This window comes from Vombatus ursinus, unplaced genomic scaffold (genome assembly GCF_900497805.2).
Source record: "Vombatus ursinus unplaced genomic scaffold, bare-nosed wombat genome assembly UNPS02009975.1, whole genome shotgun sequence".
NCBI lineage: Eukaryota > Metazoa > Chordata > Mammalia > Diprotodontia > Vombatidae > Vombatus > Vombatus ursinus.
The window spans coordinates 6,149,656-6,176,072 of record NW_020949753.1 but is presented as its reverse complement, the minus strand read 5'-3'; the positions used below and the strand labels follow the sequence as shown (position 1 = coordinate 6,176,072).

The 26,417-nt window shown below is 38.9% G+C and overlaps 1 protein-coding gene across 1 annotated transcript in view; it reads right to left on the bottom strand.

Annotated features, from left to right (window-relative positions):
• Window positions 1-657: 657 nt before the first annotated feature.
• Window positions 658-26,417, bottom strand: part of GPAT3 (glycerol-3-phosphate acyltransferase 3) — a 65,875-nt gene continuing 40,115 nt past the window's right edge. The window contains exons 4-12 of the mRNA XM_027853404.1: window positions 23,498-23,572; window positions 20,228-20,317; window positions 18,364-18,457; window positions 16,748-16,863; window positions 8,877-8,932; window positions 8,230-8,315; window positions 7,317-7,445; window positions 6,718-6,797; window positions 658-1,751 (exon numbers count right to left, since the gene is read on the bottom strand). Coding sequence (XP_027709205.1) covers window positions 1,640-1,751; window positions 6,718-6,797; window positions 7,317-7,445; window positions 8,230-8,315; window positions 8,877-8,932; window positions 16,748-16,863; window positions 18,364-18,457; window positions 20,228-20,317; window positions 23,498-23,572 — 838 coding nt within the window. The 3' untranslated portion in view covers window positions 658-1,639. The remainder of the gene's footprint in view (window positions 1,752-6,717; window positions 6,798-7,316; window positions 7,446-8,229; window positions 8,316-8,876; window positions 8,933-16,747; window positions 16,864-18,363; window positions 18,458-20,227; window positions 20,318-23,497; window positions 23,573-26,417) is intronic.

Genomic DNA, 26,417 nt, shown 5'->3' with positions numbered 1-26,417 from the left:
ATTGCTCAATAGATGCTTTTTTATTTTCATGAATAAAACCAAAAGAAGGAACTTAACAAATGTTGATTTCTGGTAACAGTTTCTCTATCTGATGTTTTAAAATTCAAGGGGAAAAAATTATTTCATCACATATTATTTGTTGAATTAATTCCATTTGCTAACTTGTTAACTCCTCCCTCATTCAAATTAGCCTTCTGGGTTAACTAGAACTGAAGCTCTAGAGAAAAAAATCAGGAAGGATTCTTGAAGTAGGTGAAATGAATTACTATGCAATTGGGTGCCTGAAAACTTATTCTGAGATCGAGCTAGAAAAGGGTACGTACCTAGGGAAATGTGCTATGCCTCTTCGTGGTTAACAGATGAGCTCTCCAAAGTCCACCACAAATTACCACAGTCATGGCCTTCACAAAGTGGCGAAAGGCAGAGTCTGAGGCAGATGTCCCTGCTTTTAAACAGACTAAGAAGGAGGGCGTAGTTTCTTTATACCACAAACACACAGAGAAGTTCTCCACCAAGGATGTCCCAAAGTGTCGCCTAAGCCCAAAACAAGTAATTTTTTTATTGAGGAAAAGGAGTCCTATATATTTAAAGAAATTAGGTCGTTGAGAGAGGAAAAAAAGAGACATTTAGAAATATAGAATTTATTTTTGTCGTGTTTACAATAAGACAGTTTTAACATTCTTTACATCAGAAAATAATAGATAATACTTTTCATTGTGTTTAAGAATTGCATCATGTTGCTAACAAACATTGCTTATGCTGTGTGAGTTGGGAAATATTTATTTTCCCTTTCACTCTTTTTTAAGGCTCAGTTTTTCAAAGTTATTTTATTATTTTTCTTAACCTGTAAGGGCAGTAAAAATATACCCACCCCAATGGCATAGTGCCACATTGTTCTACATTCATGCTTCTATTAAAGATATGCAATGCGACTTCATTTTCCTGATTCTAGCATGTGAAGGTTTGCCTATGAAAACAAACTATGTCAAACTAGAGGCAGACAAAAGAACAGCTGAGAATACTAAGAGGCAGAGCTATAGGTATGAAAGAAAGTAGCAGATTACTGGTAAGGTGCTTTATTTCGATACGAACTCTTAGATTCAATTCACTTTTCCACGTTGGACACATCTGATGAGTGGAGGTCCACAAATAATGTTTCTACTTCTAACCCAAAATAGGTACTTTCATGGCATCGTAGAGTCAAAGCTTGTTTCCTAAAAACCCCCCAAACACCCCATCTTCAAATTTTGGGTGACAGAATTCACGTTTGCCAGGACACCAGAGGAACTGTACCTATTGAGTATTTTTATTTTTGTTTTTTTGTTTTCTGAGGATGGCAGGGATGGAGAAAAAGCAAAGCTAATCAGAAAGTGAAGTCGGGCTATCCTTCTGGAATTATTATAAACAAGGAGCTCCAAGAAACCTTAGAAAGCGTCCTTTTCAAGATTTACTACATAAGCATTTCAGTCCAATATTAATTATTCAAGGGAGTACCATTTTAATCCTTTTCATTTTAAAATGGTGGAATCTATTTCATTCCATAAACTATCATATAATTCAGTGGAATGAAGTCACGACGAAAAATCCATTTCCGTGTTCTGCTGCCGGCACAGAAAAACGGCTGCTTTCGTTTTTGTACTCAATCAGATTCTGTGTTTATAGACCCATTTCCAACTATCATCTTGCTATAGTTCTTCTGCTGCTCCTTCTTGAAAGTGTCTTTGACTTTGGCTCTCTTCAGACCTCCGTCCCTGAAAACATAAAACAGAGACACAGCGGAATCATCCACTTAGAAGGGTTTAGGTCAGTGGTGGGGAACCTGCAGCCAAGGCCCTCTAGGTCCTCAAGTGCAGTCAAAGGGCCACATCTGAGGACAGGGCCATGTACGGCCTCGAGGCTACTGGTTCACCACCCCTGAAATTTAGATACTGTATCTTTAAATTATACAAATGCCACCAATATACATTCATAGAGAGAATTCCACACCAATGAAATCATAGGCATGTACCCAAAAAAAGCACTTGACATTATCCACAAGCTAGGAAGGTGTGGTCTAGCTCCACAGAAGGAAATCATCTGCGTGTGTCACTGACCAACAGAATAAAAATCAGGGGCAATACTAAAAATAGTAAAAAAAGATACTTTATCTTATTAATAAAGACAAATATAACTATTTCACTGACTACTATTTACATGAAGGAGATATATTATGGGTCCTAGTCAATTAGGTCTGTCTATAAGTCTGAGAGTTAAAAGCAGAATACTTGTATTAGAAAAGAAAAATAAAATCAGTAACATGTAGACTTACCACAGCTAACAATTGTTAAATTACCCTATATTCTTTATACCACTTGTTTAACAATGAATTATTTATTTATTGCCTTGTGCTTTTTGTTTTTTTAAGAAATGTGGTCTCTGATAGAGCTTCAGCCTTGGCGTCAGGAGGCCCTGAGTTCAACTCTGGCCTCAGACATTTGACACCCACTAGCTGTGTGACCCTGGGCAAGTCGCTTAACCCCAATTATCTCACCAAAAAAATAAAAAAAAAGAATGAAGAAATGTGGTCTCTCAACTGACATGGCTGGGTGGCAGACCTTGAGAATCCCAGATGCTCCACAAACACTCTAGGAAAGCTGTAAAAATTCAGAGAAAAGGAGACAGAAAAAAGGGCTGAGGCCAAAACCAGAGAGTTGAGGTGCTGAGAGGCTTGGTCAAAACCCAGAAATTCCTATAGGGGGTGGGGTCTGGTCTTAGCCACTACATCCATGACTAAGTAGGGCTCCACACAATTATCTAAGACTATGAGAGGGAACACAGTATGACCAAAAAACCAAGCATTAATCCAGAAACTGAGATATCCGCAAACAGAAGAAAACACCAAACACCAAATACAACGAGATGCTTTGGATTGAGAGAAATTCGAGAGGTAAACCCAGAAGTGAGCAACCACATAAATCCAACAGAGTCACGGAAAAAAGAATGACCTGGTCACAAGAGCTATAAAAGTACATACCTGGAAGAAATTAATCAAGATGAATGGGAAGACAACCCAGAAAAGTTCTAAAAATGCACCAAAAAGGAGCAACAAAAATGAAAATCAAAGAAAAACAGCGATAAACTCCTCCATTTAGTCCAAGATTGCGAAAAGTGGACAAAAAGTCTTCTTCAGAAGCTGAAGGTGGAGATAAATCTGAGAAGGAATAAGAAGAAAAAGCACAGATCCAAACCAAGAGTTGAGGCCAGACCACGGCCCAGGTAGGTCAGAGCCCATGCAGCTCAGCAATTAGACAACCCATCAGAGACACAGGAGGAGGCGGGGCCAATGGGCATCCAGACAACACAGCGCCTAGAATCCAGGTAGCAGTAAGAGAGATGCAGCATCAACAGACACAGAAGGAGGCGGGGTCAGATGGACAATGACCCCCACATCACACCAGAGAACAGGGCCAGACAGCACCAAGGCCGCCCACACCTGAGCCACAGCAAATGAAAGGGACAGGAAAGAATCTGTAAAACACAGCGCACAGAGTCTCCCAAGAGGCCTGTGATCAGCATGATCAATACTTGGGTAGGATTTAGGTTCTCAGCAAGGAACAAAGCTAACTTTGGGGCCAGAGCTATACAAAGCAGAGACAAAGAAGGACTCAAGGTCAAAACTAAGGAGAGGCACTAGGCACCAGGAAGCCGAGTCAAAATTCAGAAATTCCTGCAGACGGTACGGATTGGTCTTCGCCACCGCATCCAAGACCAAACAGCATCTACCCACACAATCCAAGGGTATGGAAAGAAGCAGCAGATGATCCAAATTCAAAGCCCCATCCAGAAAATAAGGCTGCCAGATAGGAGCAAACTGAAGATATCACCCAATACGTTGAAGAAATATACTAGGCTGAGAAAAACTCAAGAGGTAAATCCAGAAGAGAGTAACTCTACAACAAATCCAAAGACAGCATCAGGAGGATGGGAGCAGGAGGGAGAGATGATACACACTCCCTTTAATGAAATAAAAGACTTCCAAGAATTCCTAACGATAAAGCCAGAACATAGCAGTATGTTTGAAATGTAAAATGTAAACATGAGAATCAAGAGAATCAAAGTCAATAAGCTTATAAATAGTAAGGAACTATATGAGAGGAATTGTTTATATTTTAAAAGAATGCAAGTCCCTGAACCCCACTGCCTAGCCCCCCCCGCAAATAAAGGGAGAGTAAGATAAAGCATGGATTAAAAGGAAATGTTGAGTAAAAACATTTGATGGGGGCACAAAACAGATACAGGCTGCTTCAATTATGGATCACTAATGTTAAACTTTTTTACCACTTTCTTCTTTATAAAAAAAAAAAAGTGGGAAGCAAAGACAGAAAAAGTACAAGAGGACAGGATGAAGGGATATGCACAGTTAATAATGTGAATGTGAACAGGGTGAACTCACCCAGAAAATGCAAAAAGACTGCAGAATAAATTAGAAAATGGAAACCAACAAGATTTTGCTTATAGGAAACACATTTGCAATGTAAAAATTCACACAGCAGAATCTATTATGCAGATTATCCATTAGATTGTAAACTCCCTGAGGGTACAGACTTCTGTTTTCCTCTTTTTGTATTCCCAGTTCTTAGCACAGTGCCTGGCATATAGTAAATGTGATAAACATAGATAAATGCCTGTTCTCTATCCACCTACCTAGATGGGCCAATAATGATTCTACAATCCATTTCTGCTTTATAAGTTTAGTAACAGTCAATTAGGAAAGCTAGAGGAAACTGGGTTATTCATAAATACACCAAGGAAGGCAGGCCTAATATGCTTAATCTATACTTTACATATTCAATTTTAATCCAGCAGGCACTATGAAGTATCAATGTTTAGCAAAAATCCAATTTTTTTAATGTATTTGGGATTCTATGACATATGCAAAACAAAGAATGTGGACTAGAACAAAAAGCTACTTTACAGCAATTTCTAGGCCCCCTTTATAGGAAGGATTATAGGCAATGCCCAACATAGGACCGTACATGCAAAAGTATTAGTTTATGTGCAACTTAGAACATATTCTTCCACAGAAATAATGTCATAAATGGTATTTAAGTACCCAACCCAGATCACAAAATCCTACTTAATAAATTCAAAACGTAGCTAAATGGTATTAGCCTAAATTTTGGTTCATGAGAAGGATGGATCATGGAAATGTAGGAATAAGCTTCTTGTCTGGCTTAAGAGACGTGAAGTCAAATTTTAAAATCAAGGAAATGTCTTTGGCTCTCTGCACCTCCTTCCCACTTCTTAATATTTCCTCTTCTCCCTTGGCTCCAACAACCCTCATGTTGACCTACTCCTTCTACTCAGGCCTACACTATCTTCTTGCTAACAATCCCAAATTATCCACTTTCACCTTACTCAAAAATCAGTAACCCCCCTAGAGATAGTTTGCATTTAGAAAAGTGGATATTGTTTGGCAGAAATTAATCTCTTCTAAGTTGAATTTCAGCTAGCATTAAAAAAAAATTTCCATAATATTTCAGGCAACATAACTACAAATATCCTTAAATAAACCAGATATATGTCTAGGAATTTTCCCTTCAGCATCAGATCTCCTATGCAATTCCTAGTTTTCATTTTTCTTTTTTCCTGAACCCAAAGACTTTCAAATAATAATAGCAACAGCTGATGCTTTTATAGGTTTACTTCTTTCTTTACAGCACGCCTCTATGAGATAGTTTGTGTAAGTATTATTATGTCCATTTCATAGATGAGGAAACTAAGAGCTAGTCAGAGAGGTTATATCATTTACTTGAAGTCACGAAGATACTTGAGCAGCACAGTTAGGATCTGAACCTGACTCTAGTGCCTTTTCATATTCACCACACTACAATCACTCCTAGAGGGTAGAGGGGCATCTGGCTAGGGTGGATAAAGGCAGCTTCTATTTTGATAGATGGATCATTTGTAAGTCAAGTTATTTACGAGTTATTACAAGTTAAGTCAAGTTGAGCACCGCTGGTATTTGTAGCCCCAGACACAGTCCTTCCAAAGATGGCAGGGGGTATGGTAGAAACAATAATGAACTTAGAGCCAGAAAACCTGGGTTTTCTTGGTTTTAACCCTCACTACCCACGGGACCTTGGGCAAATCCTTAAACCTCTGAGGACCCCTGTTTCTTGATCTGTAAAATGAGGGGGTCGAATTAACATTTATTTGAGGGGGTTGAACTAAGAATTAATCTCTAAGGTCCTTTCTAGTCCCAAATCCTATAATTCTAGGACATTTGGAAAAAAAAAAAGAGAAAGATTGGTCATACAATTCTGATTTTAATCAAAGCCATTAATTGCTTTTATTAAAAGTAACTTTAATTAAAGCATGATTCTCCCTAAATAAATTCCCAGGGAACTATGATTTCTTCATACCCTATAATGATACAGATTATAACCAACCCATCTTCTTGAACTGCTGTGAAGAAAAAAAAAATTATTTCCTGATACAAATCAGGCTTCTGCGCTGGGCTGGTACTGAGAGGACATATATATTCTGTTGAAGGAGTCCACTTGAAAGCTTTCCAAAATTGGTAGGGGGCTGCATATAAAGTGATCCACTAGTACAATCTTCAAAAATTCAGGGTTCACATTAGCCTATCTGAAGCCTTGGCACAAGAATCTAGGAGATGGCCCAAAGAAAGAACTTAAATGTTTTAGAATGCTCCTAGACAACTATATATCTTACCAAGGAAGCTCAGTCAATCCTCCTTGCACGGCAATAGCAGACTTAACCCTATTTGCAAACTGTACTGCATCTTCATTTGCCTGTAAGGGAAGGTCAATGGTTAAATCTCTGAAAGGATTATTCCACAAGATTTCTTTAGAGTGAACTATTACACAGCTGTTGTTAAAGAAGTCAACGTCATAATTTATCCTGGGTCAGCCATAGAAAATGCCCTATCTCCAATCATAGACATATATATGCTAGATATAAGCATCCATTCACCTTTTATCTTATTTAGATACGTAATAAAGTTGCAGGAGAAAGAGCTAGCTATAGGAAAGTGACTAATTTTCATTTATGGTCTTAGACAAGGTACAACTTTCAATAATAGGTCCATAGGTCAATGAAGTTAAGAGTTCTCACAAAACTTTCCTATCTCCAAATGGCTCAAAACGTCACAGTCTGATTTTATTGGGCTGTAGCTAAACCATCATTAAAACATGGAGTTTGAACTGCTGAGAATGCATCTGAGTCATGCAACTTTGGCAAACAGGTCCATCCAGGTTTCTCAGAGTTAATCTGGTCAGAGTAGCAAAGATCAAACATTATCTAGACCCTACCTCTCTGGTCATTGGAGGCAGGTACCACACATCACAGACTATAGCCCAGCTGGTCATTACTCGAAGCAAGTAGCTCACCATGCTGTATTTACTACTGTTCCAAAAAGCATCACCAAACTGAGGGTTATACTGCAAAAGAGAATGACAAAATGTAGTCTTGTATACTTCTGAGCAAATTCTAATTCCCTCATACTTCTGGGGAAGGCAGCCAAAACCTTCCACCTGACCTCACCAACTATTTATATGCACAACCCAATCTATTCAGCAATTTGAATTGCTAGGGTTGCAAAAGAACTCTGAATAAGAGGCCAAAAAAATATAAAGTTTATTTTTCTAAAAAGAGCTACCAAAAACCTAGTCCAAGCTGACACCTTCATTTGTTTGCAGAGTGGGGAACCTGCACAGCCTCTGTATGTGGCCTTCTAGGCCCTCAAGTGCAGCCCTGATTCAGAAAGGATTGTCAAAGGGCCGTACTTGAGGACACAGAGGGCCACATGTGGCCTCGAGGCTGCAGGTTCCCCACCCCTGGTGATTTAGAGCATAATCCTAATGAGGTCAAGATTGCAAGCTGGGTCTGGATAAACCACCTGACTTCCCAAAGTAAAAACGTTCTATTTCTAAGCCACAGACAGACCACAAAACTCAGCTAGCTGTTTTTGCTGATTTCTGCTATTCCCTATAAAGTAGAATGGTCCTCAGATAAGAATGTATGGTTGGCTTCATTTAAACCATTACCACTAGTGAGAAACACAAGTTTAGAGGCCCTTTTGAAAGAATCAGGAACATTACTTTTCACATACAAAGCACAGCATAATCACTCTAGTAAAACTGTAGCAAAGGAAATGGATCATTTTCACATAATGATGTTTTTTCAGAAATACCAATTTCATTTAAAAAGTGGTATATAATGTACCTTTATTGCAACTGGATATATAGTTCCTCCTATTTCAAAACTTCCCTTTTTAAACATCATGACTGAGGTGTTGTTTATACAAGTTCCTAGTCAAATAAACACAAGAAAAGAATTTAAAAATTACTCCTGCTTTTAAGCAAAGTTACCCAAGTATTTCCTGGAAAGTGAATTTTGTTCAAGACACGCACACATTATACACTGCCATAGCCATATAAGTCAAGTCTTGTCTAAAAAGCACAGCAACCAGAAGCAACATTTCTTGTACATTTGAGCTATTTCAGCATCATAATGAATTATACTAATTCAAAACAAAAAAAGCACCAAAAATCCAAAAGTAACCCATCTGGCACAAACTACATTTTCTATACCATTAAATTAAGGAAACTTAAAAAGGTCAGAAGCCAGCATCCTTCAAGAACTCTTAAGAAACACTCAGCAAGCCAAGGAAGATGTGAGATCCCATGGAAGGAACATAACCAGAACAGACGTGGGTGAGAAAGTAGGAAAGCAGCCGTTCCCACACGTTCAGAGATGTAAGTTGTGAGAATTCCCAAAAGGAAATTTCCCAATGGTCCCAGACCTCTATTTTTCCTCCCTATTTTTACTCAGTCCTTAAGTAAACAACAGTAGGTAATCCTTGTTCTTACCTTCAGGAAAAATTAAAATGGGCAATTTCTTCTTATCAGCAATGTGTTCCCTCAGTCTGAGAAGAAAAACAAAAATCAAACTGTTGCGAAGGATTTTCTATATTCTTTGGAAGAGTACGAGAAAATAAAGGAAAAATGCGAAGATATAAGTCAAACAGATCACAAAAGAAGCAATGTCTTTCCTAAACAAACACAAAATAGCCTGGGCTATTTGTACACTGTAACCTCCTGAGATCTACTTTTACTGAATCCTCTACTGATGTGGCAGAAAACCATGGACTGAGAAACACTGAGGAATTAGAACCAACAAAGAGGAAACAAAACGATCATTTGTTTGCAGATTATTACTCTCTCCCTCTTTCTTTAATAGCCACAATTTTATTCTCCTTTCCACAACTGACATCAGTTATCCCATTTTCTTTCATTGTTTTTATATTTGTCTTCCCACCTGAGAGTCTATTGTAGTAAAATATGGGCAAGATAGAGATGGTCTCCATACCGAATACCCATTATCTCAATGACATTTTATAAACCATGAATAATTCTTTCTTTATCAATGTGCTAGTTCTGGTTTGAGTTTGTTGCTTCTCTCTCTCTCTCTCTCTCTCTCTCTCTCTCTCTCTCTCAATGCCCTACATATCAGATGGATAGACAGAGGTGAATATCTATTTATAGATAAATTTACATATCAATACGCATCCATTTATAAATAGTTCTGTTCTTAACCTGATAAGTAGAAATGCAGAGAATCTTTCATAATCTCCTAAGAAAAGTCCACCATTATTATGCATTGATGTCTTTACATAGGTCATTTCCGGGAAGTAATGGGGAGTCTCCTCCTTAGCTTACCTTCTAAGAAAGAAAAGCAATTAAACCCAATACAGTGACAATGTATATAACTTTCTGCCCAAGTAGGCCCTCTGTCTCTCTCTTTCTTATTTTATGATTTATTGGAGGTTAAACTATCTTCACAATCCATCTACCTTCCAATCACCTGTCTACCCTCCCCATCTGTCCAGATACTACATACCTGTTGCTCCTTTTGTTAAAAGCACAACAAGTAAATCAATACTCTCATTCCTTCTAGCAGCTAGATGGCACAGTGGAGAACACTGGGTGGGCTGGGCCAGGAATCAGGAAGAGTTCAAATCTGACCTCAGACACTTACTAGCTGTATGACCCTGGGCAAGCCACTTTAACTCCTGTTTGCCTCAGTTTCCTCAACTGTCAAATGGGGATAATAGTATCTGCCTCCCAGGGCTGTGAGGATCAAATGAGATCATAATTTTAAAAAGCTTGGCACAGTGCCTAGCACGTGGTAGGAACTTAATAAATGTATGTTTCCTTCCTTTCTTCAAGAAAGAACATGTAAATCAACTGCCCAAAAGATCAGATCAGATCTCACTGTCTTTCTGACTCTCTGGACCAAAATTCCCATCCCGGGCCACCACTTCCTCTATATCCTTAATTCTCCTTCCCTCATCCCTCCCAACACAATTAGGATAAAAAAAAGATACTTGTAACAAAAACGCATAGTTACACAAATTCTTCTACATTGGCCATGTCCAAAAATGTATGTCTTATTCTGTATCTTGAGACCGTCACTATTCTATCGGGAGGTAGGCAGCACACTTCATCATTGGTTATTACACCAATCAGAGTTCTTTACATGGTTGTTATATCAATTGTGCTGGTTCTATTAAATTCCCTCTGTATCATTTCATACTACTCTTCCTAGTTTTCTCTGACTCTGTCGCTTTTCTTTGTCTTACAACACAATAAATTCCCATTACATCCATATGCCCCTTGGTTTCCACTTTTTTGCCATTATGAAAAAAAGTTGTTCTTTATAAATCTTCATATTAGGTCAGTAGGTGGTGCAGTGGATAGAGCACTGGCCTGGAGTCAAAAGGACCTGAGTTCAAATCTGGCCTCAGACATTGATTACTCTGTGACCTTAGGCAAGTCACTTGACCCTGACTCCTCCTAGATAGGCAGACAGACAGCCGGAAGTATATGTTCTATGCATATGCCTTCTCTTTTTCGTATGGCTGCCATTAACTCTTATCAGGACTATTCTTAATTGAACTCCCAATTCCTATTCTCTCCTTTCCCCACAGTGGCCAAAATCATCCTCCTAAAGCACGTGTCTAACCATGTCTCTCTCCTGGTCACTGACCACACCACCTTCCTGCTCCAGAATCTTTGGTGGCTACTCATTGTCACAGAGAGAAGAAGAAAACTCTTCTGTTTGTCCTATGATGCTCTTCACAGTCAGAATCTGGCTCGCAGCCTTCCTTCCTGAGTTACTTCCTATTACGTCCCTTGACATACTATGCTCTGGGCAAACTGTCCTGCTGGGTGTTCTTTGTCCTGTGACCTTGGGGAACTCATCTAATTTCTCTGATCCTTCACCTCTTTATCTCTCCAGACCTATGATGTTACTGGTGTCAGCAAGAAAATCCTTTCTAACAAGTTGTGGTATATGACTGTGATGGAATACTACTGTGCTATAAGAAATGATGAGCTCAACGCTTTCGGAAAAAACATGGAAAGACTTGCACAAAATAATGAAGAGCGAAATGAACAGAACCATGAGAATACTGTATACAGTAACAGCAATATTATTTTAAGAACTTTGAGTGAATTAAGTTATTTTGACTATTATCAATACCCAAATTAACTCTAAAGGAAGAAAGAAGCTATCTGCATCCAAAGAAAGAACTGATAAATATAAGTATGTAGAGAATAATTTTACACACACACACACACACATCCATTTGTGTCTAATGGTGACCATCTCCAGGATGGGGCAGGGGAGGGAAGAAAGGGGAAAAAAAGAAATTTACATGATAACTTTGTTATATATTTAAAAAGAAAAGCAAGTTGTACATAGATGTGTAGTTTCATGTGCAATCATCTTTTTTATACTATGTTACAAATGCTTGTTTTAGTCTATAAATAAAAACTTTTTTTTAAAAAAATAAAAAAACCTCTGACTTTATTCTACAATTTATTATCTTGGGAGAGGTACGCTCATATGTACAATAGGGATAACAATAATAATACCTTCCTCCCAGGGCGACTGTGAGGATCAGATAGAGGTAGTGTATGTAAAGTCTTTGTGGGCCATAGAGTACTACATAAATGTTAGCTTTATTGTTATTAATGTTACTATATCTTATATATAATATTATGATTAATGATCTCAGCTTCCATGAGATCAGTTACCATCCCTTTGCAGGTGACTCCCAGATGGATACATCTAGCCCTAATCTTTCTACTGAGCTCCAGCCGTCATCACTAGCTTTCGGCTGGATATTTCTCACTGAAATTTCTCTAAGTTTCTCAAATGCAAAATGTCCTGAGAGAGACAGCATGGCATAGTGAGTATATGGCACTGGACCTGTAGAACTTCTTCAGACAATTACTAGTCATATGACCCTGGGTAAGTCACTTAACCCTATGGAGACTCAATTTCTTCATGGGCAAATTGGGGAAGAGGATTTGAACCTTATGAGCCATCTCCAACCCATTCCTTCTCTCACCTTCTGCATTTCTGTTAGGGCCCCACCATTATCCTATTTACCCAGTGCCTAAGAATCAATTAGAACTTAAGTACCTTGAGAGCAGAGATGATTTGGTTTTGTTTTTGGTGGGGTTTTTTTGCTTGTATCTGTATCCTCTATGCTTAGTACAGTGCCTGGCACACAGTAAGTACTTAACAAATCCTACTGCTTGCCTGATTAAATATGATAAGAGAGAGGGAGGAAATGAAGACGATGCTTAGGTCCTGAGCTTGAGGACACATCTTCTAATTCTCTAAGAATAAAAGGAGTTTTCTCACTAGGAGTTATTGACTCCTTAATAATATCACGGATCTGGAGAGAAAGATCAGAGAAGTTAGGTTACTTGCTCAAGATAACACAGCAAGCATCTGGGGTAGGCTGTAAGCCTTCCTTACTCAAATTCCAACACTCAACCCACTATACCATATTGCTTCTTCCACTCATAATGGTACATGGGAACAGAAGATAGCCCTGGACAGAGCCTTGGGGGAACCCCAGAGTTATGAGCTGAGATGTAGATATAGCAATAGAGACTGAAAAGTCTCAGGAGCAGTGTTGAAAAAGGTAAGGGGAAAAAAGGGGAGTCAAACAGTGTCTGAAGCTACAGAAAGGCCAAGAAGAATGAGGACCAAGGGATAAAAATGATCAGATCTAATAATGAAAAGATCCTTGATAACCTTGAAGGGAGCAGTTTCCACCGCATGGAGAGGCTTGAAAGCCAGACTGCAAGGGGCTAAGAAGTAAGTAGGAGGAGTGAAAACAACAGAAGGCTTTTTCTGGAAGTCTGGCTGAGAAAGGGAGTAGAGAGGATAACAGCTTCCTCTTTCCGTTAATTATTCTTGCCACCTAGGTGCTAGATGGGCCACGTGTGGCCTGTACTTGCAACAAGGGAAGGTTCAACACGCTTCCGCATCCATCCCTGTCTAAACACAGACTTGAACTCAAGTACCCTCTCTCCTTGAAGAAAAAGAACATGATCAGGCAGCATGGTGTAGGGGATAGAGTAGTGAAGATGGAGTCAGGAAGACCTGGGTTCTAGTCCTGCCTCGGATACTTACTAACTGTGTGACTCTGGGTAAGTCACTTAATATCTCTATGCCTCAGTTTGCTCATCTATAAAATAATTTTGATGATCTGTAAGATCCCTTCCACCTCTAAACCATGATACCATAAAGCTATGAGACGATGCTAAGTGGTGGTGTCAAAGGGATGCCTACAATGTACTTGACAAATGTTCAGTCATCCAGCCTGCCTGATGACATCCAGTGAGAGAGAAACCAATACCACGCAAAGTACTTTGGTCCAGAAAGCTCAGTGGGTAGGAAGTTTCTCCAAACATTAAGCCTAAATCTGCCTCTGAAGATTCACTCAATTATATCACATCCCTCCCAATTCTTCTCTTCTTCAGATTAAACATCTCCAGTTCCTTCATCAACTTCCTAGTGGATATTTCTACTTGGATGTTCCATAGTTATCTCAAACTCATCAGGTCCAAAAGACAGCCTATTATCTTTCCCTCCAAACTCAGTCCTCTTCCAAAGTTCTCTAAGGTACCACTACCTTTTCAGTCACCCAGGTTCATATTGATTCCTTTACCTCTCTCCCAAACCCTCTGCTATTTGGTTTCCAACCTCACTACTGACTTGAAGCCGCTCTTTTCCACATTACCAGCTACTGGCAAATCCAATGGCCTTTCCTCAAGTCGTATCTTTCTTGAGTTCTCAGTAGCATTTCACGTTGGCGATCATCTTCTCCTTCGGAATGTTTCCTCTTCTTCAGGTTTTCTCTTGTTTCATTGTTCTTTCCTGCTTCTCCTCTCACCTGTTTAACCATAACTTCTCAATCTTTTTTGCTGACTCTTCATCCAATTCATGCTCTTTAAGTGTGGGCGTGCCCCAGGGTTCCGTCCTGGGCCTTCTTCTATCCTCTCCCTATAATCCCACTTGGTAAGAGCATCAGCTTGAATGGCTTCAATTATCTCCTCTATGTAGATTTCTGGATCTACAGAACAGTCCTAGTTTCTCTTCTGAGTTCCAGACCCACATCAACAATGGATAGTTCAAACTGGATGACCCACAGGCACCTCAAACTCAACACATTCCATAGAGAACTCATTATCTTTCCCCTCAAATCTACCCCTCTTCTGAACCTCCCCATCACTGCCAAGGGTCCCACCCCCAAAGGCTGTATAGGAGAATGGAAAGAACACTCAATTTTGAGTCCAAGCTTTGCTACTTTCTTCCTGTGTAACCCTGAGCAAGTTATTTAATCTCTCTGGCCTCTCAGCTCAAATGTAAAATGGTGGTTTTACACCTCTTACGGTCCTTTTCAGCTCTACATCTGTAATCCTGTGTCCATTCTTCTAGACACACAAGTTCACAATCTCATCTTCAACCTCTACTCACCCTTCCTCCCCTTATGTATCCATTATATGGATATGCTGTATCTTAAGAAATAAGTTTAGGGACAGACAGTGACACTAACAAGCATCTGTTCAGTTATTTTCAGTTGTGTCCAAGTCTTGGTGACCCCATTTGGGGTTTTCTTGGCAAAGATACTCAAGTGGTTTGCTATTTCCTTTTCCAGTTCATTTTACAGATGAGGAAACTGAGGCAAACAAGGTCAAATGACTTTCCCTGGTATACACAGCAAGTAAGTGTCCAAGGCCAAATTTGAACTCACAAAGAGGTCCAACACTCTATGCACTACGGTGCCACCTAGCTGCCCTACATGCATTACTTGAATTCATCTAGCAATAGCTTTATGAGCAAAGTAGAATTGAAAGAGCTCAAAAGAAACGTAGGACGTGCATATTTGGAGAACCCACTCTAGATGTTCACACGGACTATTTGTGCCCAGCCTGTGGTAGAACATTCTGAGCTCATACTGGTCGGATGCATTATAACCTGACTCTAACATAGGGGTGTCATTTTGGTGCTCTTTGAAAACAAAGGACAATAACCAACCAACAGCCAGGGCCAAAATGTTACAGTGACCAGCAACTAATTGGGAAAAAATAAAGAAAAGTAAGGGAAGCATGTAAAATTGGTTAGGCCTTTATTGGGATATACTTTCAAATCCATGACCCTATGAGCATTCACTATGACAGTGACTCACTGCTCATTTTTGTGAAGAATGCTGTTTTTAACATACAGCATTTGCAAGGGAAAATTAGAAACTCTGATCATATGCCCTGAGAGAGTTTATGTTATACAACCTGTTGTTCAGGCATTCAGATGCATCCAACTCTTTGTGACTCCACATGGGGTTTTCTTGGCAAAGATACTGGAGTGATTTACTATTTCCTTCTCCAGTAGATTAAGGCAAACGGATTAAGTGGCTTGCCCAGGATCACATAGCTAGTGAATGTCTGAGGCCATATTTGAACGTGGGTCTTCCTAACTCTAGGCCCAGTATCCACTATGCCACCTGGCTGCCTCTATACTAACTGTACCCTTGCCGTTTTACAACATTAATTTTGGGGAAAGATGAAAAAGCAAAAAAAAAAAAAGAGTAGGAAGCTGTGCAATTGATACAGCTAACTCAGTGATGTCTGTTGAGAACCAAATGCATTTAAGCTATAGAGTAGGCACTATGCTACCGTCAAGAGTGAATGAGGATCTGGATTTTTAAAACCTTAATCTGCTAGGGAGAAAGTTAAAAACAAAAAACCTTACTCCCCCCATCCTTCCCAGTCTTCTTACACCTTACACTTCCCCCACAGATCCTGTGATCCAATGGCACTGATCTTGTTGCAATTCCTCAAATAAGACACTCCATCTCCTGACTCTCAGCAATGTCACTGGCTGTCTCCCACGCCTGGAACGCTCTTTGCCCTCATCTCCACCCCATGGCTTTCCTTGCTTCCATCAAGACTCAGCAAAAGTCCAATCTTCTGAAAGAAGCCTTTCTTCATCTTCCTTAATCTTAAGATGTTTCCTCTGAGATTATCTCAAATTTATCCCGTATGGAACCTGACTCATTTATACATGCATGGTTTTTCCCCCCTTTCATTATGACTGTGGCATATAGCATAGTGTCTGAAACACATTAGGCGCTTAAAAAATGCATGCAGACTTGTTGACAAGTAATAAAACTTTATCTCAACAATTTCTAGCAAATAGATCTCTCTCTCTCACACACACACACACACACACACACAGACCTATCCCATTGGTTATCTACCTATCTAGCCTTTTAGAAAGAAGGAGCTATTAGGACCATAGTTCTAACCTTTAGCAACTATAACCCTCTTAGAAGCAAAGTTCAACGTTTACTGCTGCAACCAAGAGTATTTCTTACCTTTCGGTCACCAGATGTCGGTCCTTCATTTCTGAACGTTCAAACCACACGTGTGGACAAGCCTTAACCATGGCCCTTTGAATGACTCCCATCAGTCCACCGTGAACCTGACCAACCTACAATCCATAATTACATCAGTACAAAATAAACAAAACCACAAAGACCTATCAATAGAAGCCTTTTAGTAAGTAGTTAAAGTTTACCGCACCGTCCTACAGAGATCACAGTTTGGTCTACAACCTATTCTGGTAGAGGAAGGGCTATTGGCAAAAAATGGTCTAATGTAAATATATACACACTTATACACTACATATACATATATATTATGTGTGTGTGTGTATACTTATTTATTTATAAAGAAAAAAATGAAACAAAATTCTAAATACCAAAGTTTGGATTCAGTAAAAGGGCTGCACTTGAGGGCCTAGAGGACTACATGTGGCCCCAAGGCTACAGGTTCCCCACCCCTGGGTTAGAAGATCTGAATTTGAATCCAGCTGAAGCAAGTCAGTTCTATGAACTTTAGTTTCCTCATCTATAAAATGAGAGGTTGTCCTATGTGATCTCCTGAGTCTCCTCCAACTCTAGTGCTCTGACCCCATGTGATTCTCCAACATGGTGCATGGATCCTCCATGGAGAGTTTAACAGTATTAGAAGGCATGAAAATACTGATCTGAGGACTGGTAGAGGGAAGACCCACAATGATAATCCCAGAGATCCCAATAATGTCGTGCCAAGGAGTGTGTTCGGTGCAGGGAGTAAGGGGGAGAAAGAAAGATACAAAAATAGTTATGGCACTATTTGTGCTCTCATGAAGCTTATATCTAAATGGTTTTTATAACTGCCCTACCAATTAAAACAATTCAGATTTTAGAATAACTATATTTATGTGAACCTTGGCTTAATGGTTATGTTTTATTGTTAAGTATGTCCTTGATGTACCTATCAGAACCTATGAGGACCACCAATATTTAAAAAAAATAATTCAGAGTCATGTTGAGTTAATTGTACTCAATAAGAATGGCCTGATTTGGAACCATACCTACCCTCAACAACCCCAGCTTGCCAAAAACGTGCAGGAAACATAGTAGGTGCTTAATAAATGCTTACTGCCTACTGATGAATAATACTATGTGAGCATCAATTTGGGAACTGGATCTACACGTGTACTTTTGCAGCTAGCTAGTAGTAAGATGATGCTTTATTTATCTGCTTGGATCACCACTTAGTGACTGCAACTAATATACATACAGAAAAATGTTGGTGTGTAATTTTAAGAAAATTATTGCTATCGACACACCTTTGCAGGAAGTATCTGGTTTTATGATTTTTTTGTCTTTTGCATGAATTATCAGTCTTTGCAAAGGGCCTTGGTAGAAAAAATAAAATTTGTAAGTCTAAAAACTTGACTCTTCAAAAATTAAGGATGATTTAAATATAGTTTTGCCTGATGGCAAAGACATGCCATTAACCTAACTCAAAGCCACTATGAGTTGAGTCAATATCCAGATCTACAAATGTGGCATCCATACATGAAAATTAACGTTCTAACGAGTCAAAAGCAATGTATCTGAATCATTCACTGGTACGCGACTTAGCAGTGGGTTGCTCTTACCATGGCATAGCATCCATCAGTCGTCAAGATCAGAACATCTATTGGGGAGGTATGGTTGGCAACACAAATGCCTCCTTTCTGTGGTCGGTACTGCCTGCGATTACAAAAAAAAAAAAAAATGACCACCAACCCTTCTAAGAGAAAGGTACCACCAGATCAGTCTAATGAAAACTTAAGGAGAAAAATGATCATTTGAATAAAGACAAAGGCATTTTGCTGAGCACAGCCTGCCCCTAGAATGTCTTAGCAGAGCATGCTCTCAATCAACGAGCATTTATTAAACACCCGCTATCAGAAGTCACCTAGAAGAGAACACAGACAAAAACGAAAGCATCTCTGTCCTCAAAGATCTTCTATTCAAATGACAGATACACCATATATGTAATTAAGCATATATAAAATAAATACACTCGAAGTACAAGGTCATGCATGCTAAGGGGAAAGGCGCTAGCAGCAGAGGGGAATCAGGAAAGCCTTCCAGTCAGAGGTAGCACAAGCTGAGATAAGAGGCCAAGTGAAGAGAGTGTACCATGGCAATGGGAACACCATGATATTGCCAGGTGTTATTACAATTTGCTAAACAGCAATCACCTATTCAGGATAAAGAGTATTGTGAAAGGACCACTTAAAAGAGTCTCAATTTCTATTGGAATGTAGGGGCCTGCTGGCATAAGGATCTCCTTGGATGCTATTTCTTGTCTGTTTGTTTGTTTTTTGGTAAGACAATGGGGGTTAAGCGACTTGCCCAGGGTCACACAGCTAGTAAGTATCAAGTGTCTGAAGCTGGATTTGAAGTTAGGCGCTCCTGACTCCGAGGCCAGACATCTATGCACTGCGCCACTTAGCTGCCCCCAGATGCTATTTCTTCCAGAGCATTTTCTCCAATTCCAAATTCTACAGTTTAAAAGGCAGGCTTAAATATTCAGGCTTAAATACAGAAAGAAACTGTATAACAAGTGGGAAAATTCGCATGCAAGTAACAGTCAAAGTCTGTCCAGCTGCAGGAAAAAAGCTTGACTAGGGGCTGAACAATGCACTTAAATTAAATTTAAAAAATAAATAAATAAATAAAACAACCCACAAAAATTGAATTTCTAGAGAGCTCAAAAACCAAATCCATTTCACTGAGATAAAGACATAGATTAGCAATTTTTGTTTGTTTTCACTCATAAAATTATAGTTGGAATGAACTTTGAAATCATCTAGTCCAACCAACCAACTACAGAGAGTGTAAGTGCTTTTAGATTGTAAGCTCTTTGAGGGCAGAGAATGTTTTTTGCCTTTGTTTGTGTCCCCAACATTTAGCACAGTGCCTGGCACATAGCAAGTGCTTAATAAATGTTTACTGACTGACTGGTTCGCCCAGGGTCATGCAACTAGTTAGTGACAGAGTCAGGATTAAAACCCAGGTCTCCAAACTCTCCGTATGATACTCTTTCTACCACACAATGGAATATATTGACTCTATTGTTTTAAAAACTTTGGTAGGGCCCATTAATGTTCAGTTGAGACTTGACCATTAACAAATGCTTCTCATATGTAAAGTACTGCTCTATGATATTATCATGTTACTCTCAAGAAGAATATTCACATTCCATCAGACTCCTTTCTACATGCTTTTAAAACTCAAAGACCAAAGCCCAAGGTTCTTCTTGAGTGCCGTTTTTTGTCCTATAGACCTCTTTTGGTCAAGACTATGGACCCCTTCTCAGAATGATGTTCTTAAATGAAAATGTAGAGGATTAAAAAGGAAAACAATATGCAAAAAACAAAAGTATCAACATATTTTAAAAACCAAGTTCATGGATAGCAGGTTAAGAACCTCTGACCAAGAGAATCCCACCTGAAATTCTCTTGTACTCACTTGTTATGGTAATGAATAGTACCAGAAAGGGATCTAACACAGATCCTGCAGCAAGTCAGGTGGACCAGTTCACTCAGCCAGTTCTTTATACTGTAGGAAGAAAATAACTGAGTGTAAAAATTGAGAATACACTGAAAGACTAGAGTGCAAGTTGTTGTTATTATTTACATTACAAAGAATAATAAATGGTATTGATGCAAGACTCTAAGGTTTGCAAAGTGCTGAACATTACTATACAAAGCACATTACTGAATTTATTGCTCACATCAATCCTGTAAAAATTAGGTACTCTGGGTCTTATTATCCCAATTTCAAGTTCCAGGACGATTTTTTCAAAGCAGTGTGCTTTAGATCTTCATCTAATTCTCTGGCACTCAAAGTATACTGAAGATAATTTAAAATGGGGTGGTGAGAGTTAACAGGAGAAACATTGAGATAGTGACATAGATTGCTTTCCGTTTAAGATGAAAGGAATGGAAAGCTAAGATGACAGAATAAAAGAAAGTACAGAACGCTTCCCCTTGGAAAAAAAAAAACAAAAACTCCCCCACAGAGATATAGAAAACAGGTTAGACCAAATCCTGATCAGAACATCCAAGAAAAAAATCACAGTGAGGCTTTTGTCCAGCCCAGGTCAGCAAAGGAAGACAGACAATGAGGTCTGTGAACACTAGGGATGGGATCTGGTCAGGGGTGTGCCATATGGAGAATTTCTGCCCAGAGAGAAGTTGTGGACCAGGGCAAGAGGAAGTCCCAGAGCCAACACAGAAGCTACTAACTCATACTCAGCTCAGGCACAGGCGCCAACGGGCAGTTCCACCACTGTTCACAGTCACAGATCTAGAGAGGACTGAGGAAAGATTCAGCTCCTAGGGAAGACATTCAAGGGTAGAGATCTGTGAAGGACCCTAGGCTGTGTACCCAGAGAGAAGCAAGCGCAGAAGCAAGCAGCAGCTGTGTGGCTTGGAAAAATCTTCAGACACTGGGTGTGGGGTCCAGCCAGGAGGCCAGGAACATTTTAGCACAGGGAGAGGATGAGCACCAGGCAGGAAGAGGTCCTGGATTCACCACTGAGGGTTGGAGAGAAGGGGGTGCTGACTTCCTGTAGGGTATAGGAACAGGTCCTAGATCTAGGGAAGACTGAGGAGGCAAAGCTGTGATTAGGGGTAGCATTGCAGGGGAAAGAGCAGTCAAGGGTCCTATACTGCACAGACAGAGAAGGGAAGGTTCAGAAGATAGTAGAAAGCGTGTGAGCTGCAGAATCCCATGGGCAGAGCAGGGTCTCACTTCCCATTTCAAGCCCAGTCTGAACCCAGCAGAGGGAATAACCAGGGGAGGAATCCCAGTCCAAAGGGACGTTTATTCTTCTTTCACTCTGAACCAGAACTTTTCAAATGGCAGAAAGTGGCTCAAGCAGTAGCAGCCAAATGAAATTCCAAATGAGGCACGCCCACAGGCCTGCTGCCAAATTCAAACCCAGGGCAGGAACTTGCACAATTCAGAGCAGGGGGCCAGACTGTGCCATGGATCAGATGATTTTGAAAACACTGAAAGTTTGCAGGTCCCCTGCCTGAGCTGCCTTTAAGATACTGTTTGCCTCAGTTTTCTCATCTGTAAAATGGAGAAGGAAATGGCAAACCACTCCAAAAAAGTTTCAAAAGGGGGTCATAATGAGTCAAATAACGACTGAACAACAACTATAAATGAACAGACAGTTTAGAATACAATATTGCAGAAGGTGAAAGACATGGGCTTACAACTAAGAATTAACTTACCCAGCAAAAGTGAGTATAATCCTAGAGGGGGATTTGGAAAATGGAAAAATGAACTTAAATGAAATAGGGAACTTCCAAGCATTCCTGATGAAAAGATCAGAGATATATAGAGACTTTTAAATACAGTCACAAGAGTCAAAAGAACACGAAAAGGTAAAGAAGAATGAATAATCATAACAGACTAAATAAGGAGAAAATGCTTGTATTCTAATATGGGAAGAGGATACATATATCCCTTCTGAACCTCATCATGATCAGACCTCATAGAGGGAGGCTGATTAGATAAAAGACCTGAGAGTGGTTCCGTTACATCTTGATAATCTCAAAAGAATGGAAACGGAGGAAAACAAGAAGTTTGTGGGAAATTATTTTACTAACTGGAGTATGCAAACACCATAGAAGGCTGTACAAACAAGGAGGAAAGGGTGGCCACGAGTGGCACACTTGAACCTTGCTCTTATCTGAAGAAATCAAAGGAGGGAAGAACACGTACACATGGAAATCGTGGGAGAATGGAACTAGAGAGAGGGTAGATTAAGGAAAGGATCAGTCCTAAGCAAAACAAAATCTAAATAAGGATGTACGAACATGTTTATGGCTTGTTGATTTCTTTTGTTGTGACAAAGAACTGGATACTAAGTGGTTGGATGAAAAAGTTACTATATATATATATATATATAAATATATACATGCATGATATAGTATACAGACACACACACACATACACACACACATATTACTAGCTTACTATGGTACTGTAAGAAATGATCAAGGGAATGGTTTCAGAGAAAGCTGGAAAGACTTTTACTAACTGATGCAGAATGAAATCAGCAGAACCAGAACAGCAATGTATACAATAGCAACAATATTGTAGACAAACAATTTTGAAAGATTAGGAAATTTGGAGCAATATGCTGACCACCAGGATTCCAGGGGACTAATGAAGAAACACGTTATCTATTTCCCTTATAAAAAGGTAAAGACTTTTAGAGTGAAGAGCCAGGTTTGTTTGTTTGTTTGTTTGTTTTTAATTTTGCTTGATTGTTTTTCTTTCTTTGTCAACTGAGAAGTAGATGTGGTTATTGGTGCATTACTTACTTTGGCATGTCTGGGTAAGGTGTTTTTTGTTTGATTTTTTTTTTCTTAATGAAATGTTATGAAAGATAATCCTGGAATTCAACTAATTAAAAAAAAATCCATATAAAAACAAACTATAATGTAAAGGGCTAAAAGGTTGGTGGCCCTATCTTCAGAGCTTCCTCATTTTCAAAGATACCCAGGAAACCTAACAAGGAACAAGTGGGGAGAGAGAGGAAAAAAAGGTATATTTTTGCTGATTGAAAAAAATTAATTAAAAAAAAAGATGAAAGGAATGGGAAGATTTAAGTGAGTTGATATCACTAAGTGTATGGAAAAATAATCACATATGTTATGCAGATTCATCTAACAAAAAGTAAGTACTATTTAGGCATGAATGGAAAACAAAACATTTTACCTGCTATTTGGGAGCTGCCCAACCGCAGTAGTTCCTATTACCAGCAAACTAATCCCAAAAAAAGCCAAAGTAATGCTGGAAAACAAGAAGATAATACATGGAAGTTAGTCATGCCCTCCATAAAGGGGCTGCCTGCAGGATCAAAGTGGCTAGTTTGTTATGGATATGGTTACTGGTGCCTTACTTACCTTGGCATGTCTGGGTAAGGTGTTGTTTGATTTTTTTTTCTTAATGAAATGTTACGAAAGATAATCCTGGAATTCAACTGATTAAAAAAATTTCATATAAAAACAAACTATAATGTAAAGGGATAAAAGATTGGTGGCTCTATCTTCAGAGCTATAATAAGACTCATATGCTATTCAATCTAGTGACATTAACAAGATACACCATCTCTTGGCTTCACGCATTTTCTCTGGCCGTCCCCCTATGCCTGTAATGCCCTCCCTTCTCATCTCTGCCTCCTCGCCTCTTTCAAGTCTCAACTAAAATCCCATGTTCTCCAGGAAGCCTTTCTCAACCTCTCTTAATTCTAGTGTCTTCCCAAACAAGTGATAGCTTGTTTGTATATATTTTGTCTCCCCCATTAGATTGGGAGCTCCTTGAGGACAGGTACAGCTCCTTGAGGAGTCTGAGGTCTTTTGCTGTTTTTTTTTTTTTTGTATCTGCAGCATTTAGCATAGTGCCTAGCACATAGTAGGTATTTAATAAATATTTGCCGACTGACATATCTATTGCACTTTCAGATTTAAAAGGCACTTTCTTCCAGGCAAGCCTATAAGGTAAGTGGCACAAATACACCCCCATTTTATTTTATTTTGGCTTTTTGGTGAGGCAATTGGGGTTAAGTGACTTGCCCAGGTGTCACACAGCTAATAAGTGTCAAGTTTCTGGTCTGAGACTGGATTTGAACTCAGGTCCTCCTGACTCCAGGGCCAGTGCTCTATCCACTGTGTCACCTAGCTGCCCCCATCTATTTTACAGATGAGAAAAGCAACTTGTTCTGGGGCACACAGTTAGTCATGCAGAGACTCCAAAATGCTGTATTAGCATATCAGAGGTTCAGAGGTAATTAACATATCACATCTATTCCTTATCTCTCCTTACCAGGGCAAATATAACAGCCTCCTTATTTTTAAAGATACCTAGGAAACCTAACAAGGAAGAACTTAACTCACAGAAAATGTAAAATTAATAGCTTAGGAAGCAAAGACCTAAGCTTTAAAATGTTTCGAAGAAAATGTTTTAATTTTGAAAAATCACTTTGTTTTACAAACCGAAAAAGAAACAAAGGAGTAATTTAACTCAAATTTAAAATTTAAAAACACTACCACCACCCTCAAAGTTTTCTTGATCCTTTTTTCCAGGAGAGCTGGTTACATTGTATAAGATTAAAAAACTGAATGAGCGGAAGAAAGTGACTTGATTACAGAATGAACATTTACCAGATTGAGAAAATGTGGCTCCATTCTAGTGCAACATTGCATAGAATCATCCTCTTCTTGTCTCAGATAAAGGCTAATTTGTTATTTATGCTATGTTTATTTTCTAGTTGGAATAGTAAAATACCACAAATTTATCTTCTACAATAATCTCAGGGGTCAGATGTAGCTACAGCATGCAGCAAAGAGCCTCAAACAGGATATTATCAATCAGTGCTAAAACACTGGCCTTCATGTCTATAATCTGTCAGACTCATTTTCCTACAGACCCATTTGGTTCCTGCTTTTAATTAAGGACAAATAGCAAAAAATGAACTCTTCTGATAAGTGCCCAATGACTATATTCCTCTCCTAAACTTTTTTTTTTTTGTAATATGACTAAGTCAAGCTAGGCCACATATACTTATTGTATTTTCTTCACAGAAACATACAAGCATATTTTTCACAAGACTGGTCTTAAGGGAGATTACTAAAAATCATTAGGAGACTCGGCTAGCAAAGTAATGAAATCTCTGACATATTAAAATGTGACTACAAGTCTTATTTTGTGTGCCTTTAAACAGACCATATGATAAAACAAGTCAATACTGATTGAGAACCATGACTTATCCAACACACTAAGATGTGGTTTATAAAAGAGATCCTCCATAATGTCACCTCATGTTTAAGAGTTAGTGTAACCCCAGTAACGGCAACATTGTGCGATGACCAACTTTGATAGACTTAATTCTTTTCAGCAATGCAGTGATCTAAGACAATTCCAAAAGATTCATGATGGAAAATGTCATCCACACCCAGAGAAAGAACTATGGAGTCTGAATGCAGATGGAAGCAGACTATTTTCTCTCTCTTTTTTTTCTTTCTCGTGGTTTTTCCCCTTTGTTATGATTCTTCTTTCACAACATGACTAATGTGGATATATGTGTACTACAATTGTAAAGGTATAGCCTGTATCAGATTGCAGGCCATCTTGGGGAAGAGGGAGGGGGCGAAATTTAGAACTCAAAATCTTATAAAAGTGAATGCTGAAAACTAAAAATTAATTAATTTTTAAAAAAGAGTTAGTTTAACACTCCCCAAATGCTGTTATTTATCTATTACCTTTTATCTAACATCTAAGACTTTCTCCAAGTACTTCCTTAGTATATACACAAACCCAATGATTTTTAAGGCAATACCACCTCTTAAATAATTATATAAATTCTATAACCCACTGTGTAATGTACTATGTCCTCTTATTAGAACCAAAATACTCCAGCATTAGGTGACCACCAGGATACAGTAAATATATATTAGATATATGAATAGGATTTGATGGAAAAGATATTTACCCTCTTTCAGTTATTACCTCTATCAGCTTCTGACATCTCAGACTAATGTTTTTAGTTTTTAAAACCTATCCTCATATATTAGCCCTTTCGTTTCTGTTGTTCTCTGAATTTGTTCCATCTCTATTATTTCTTCCTTGGGGCGCAAAA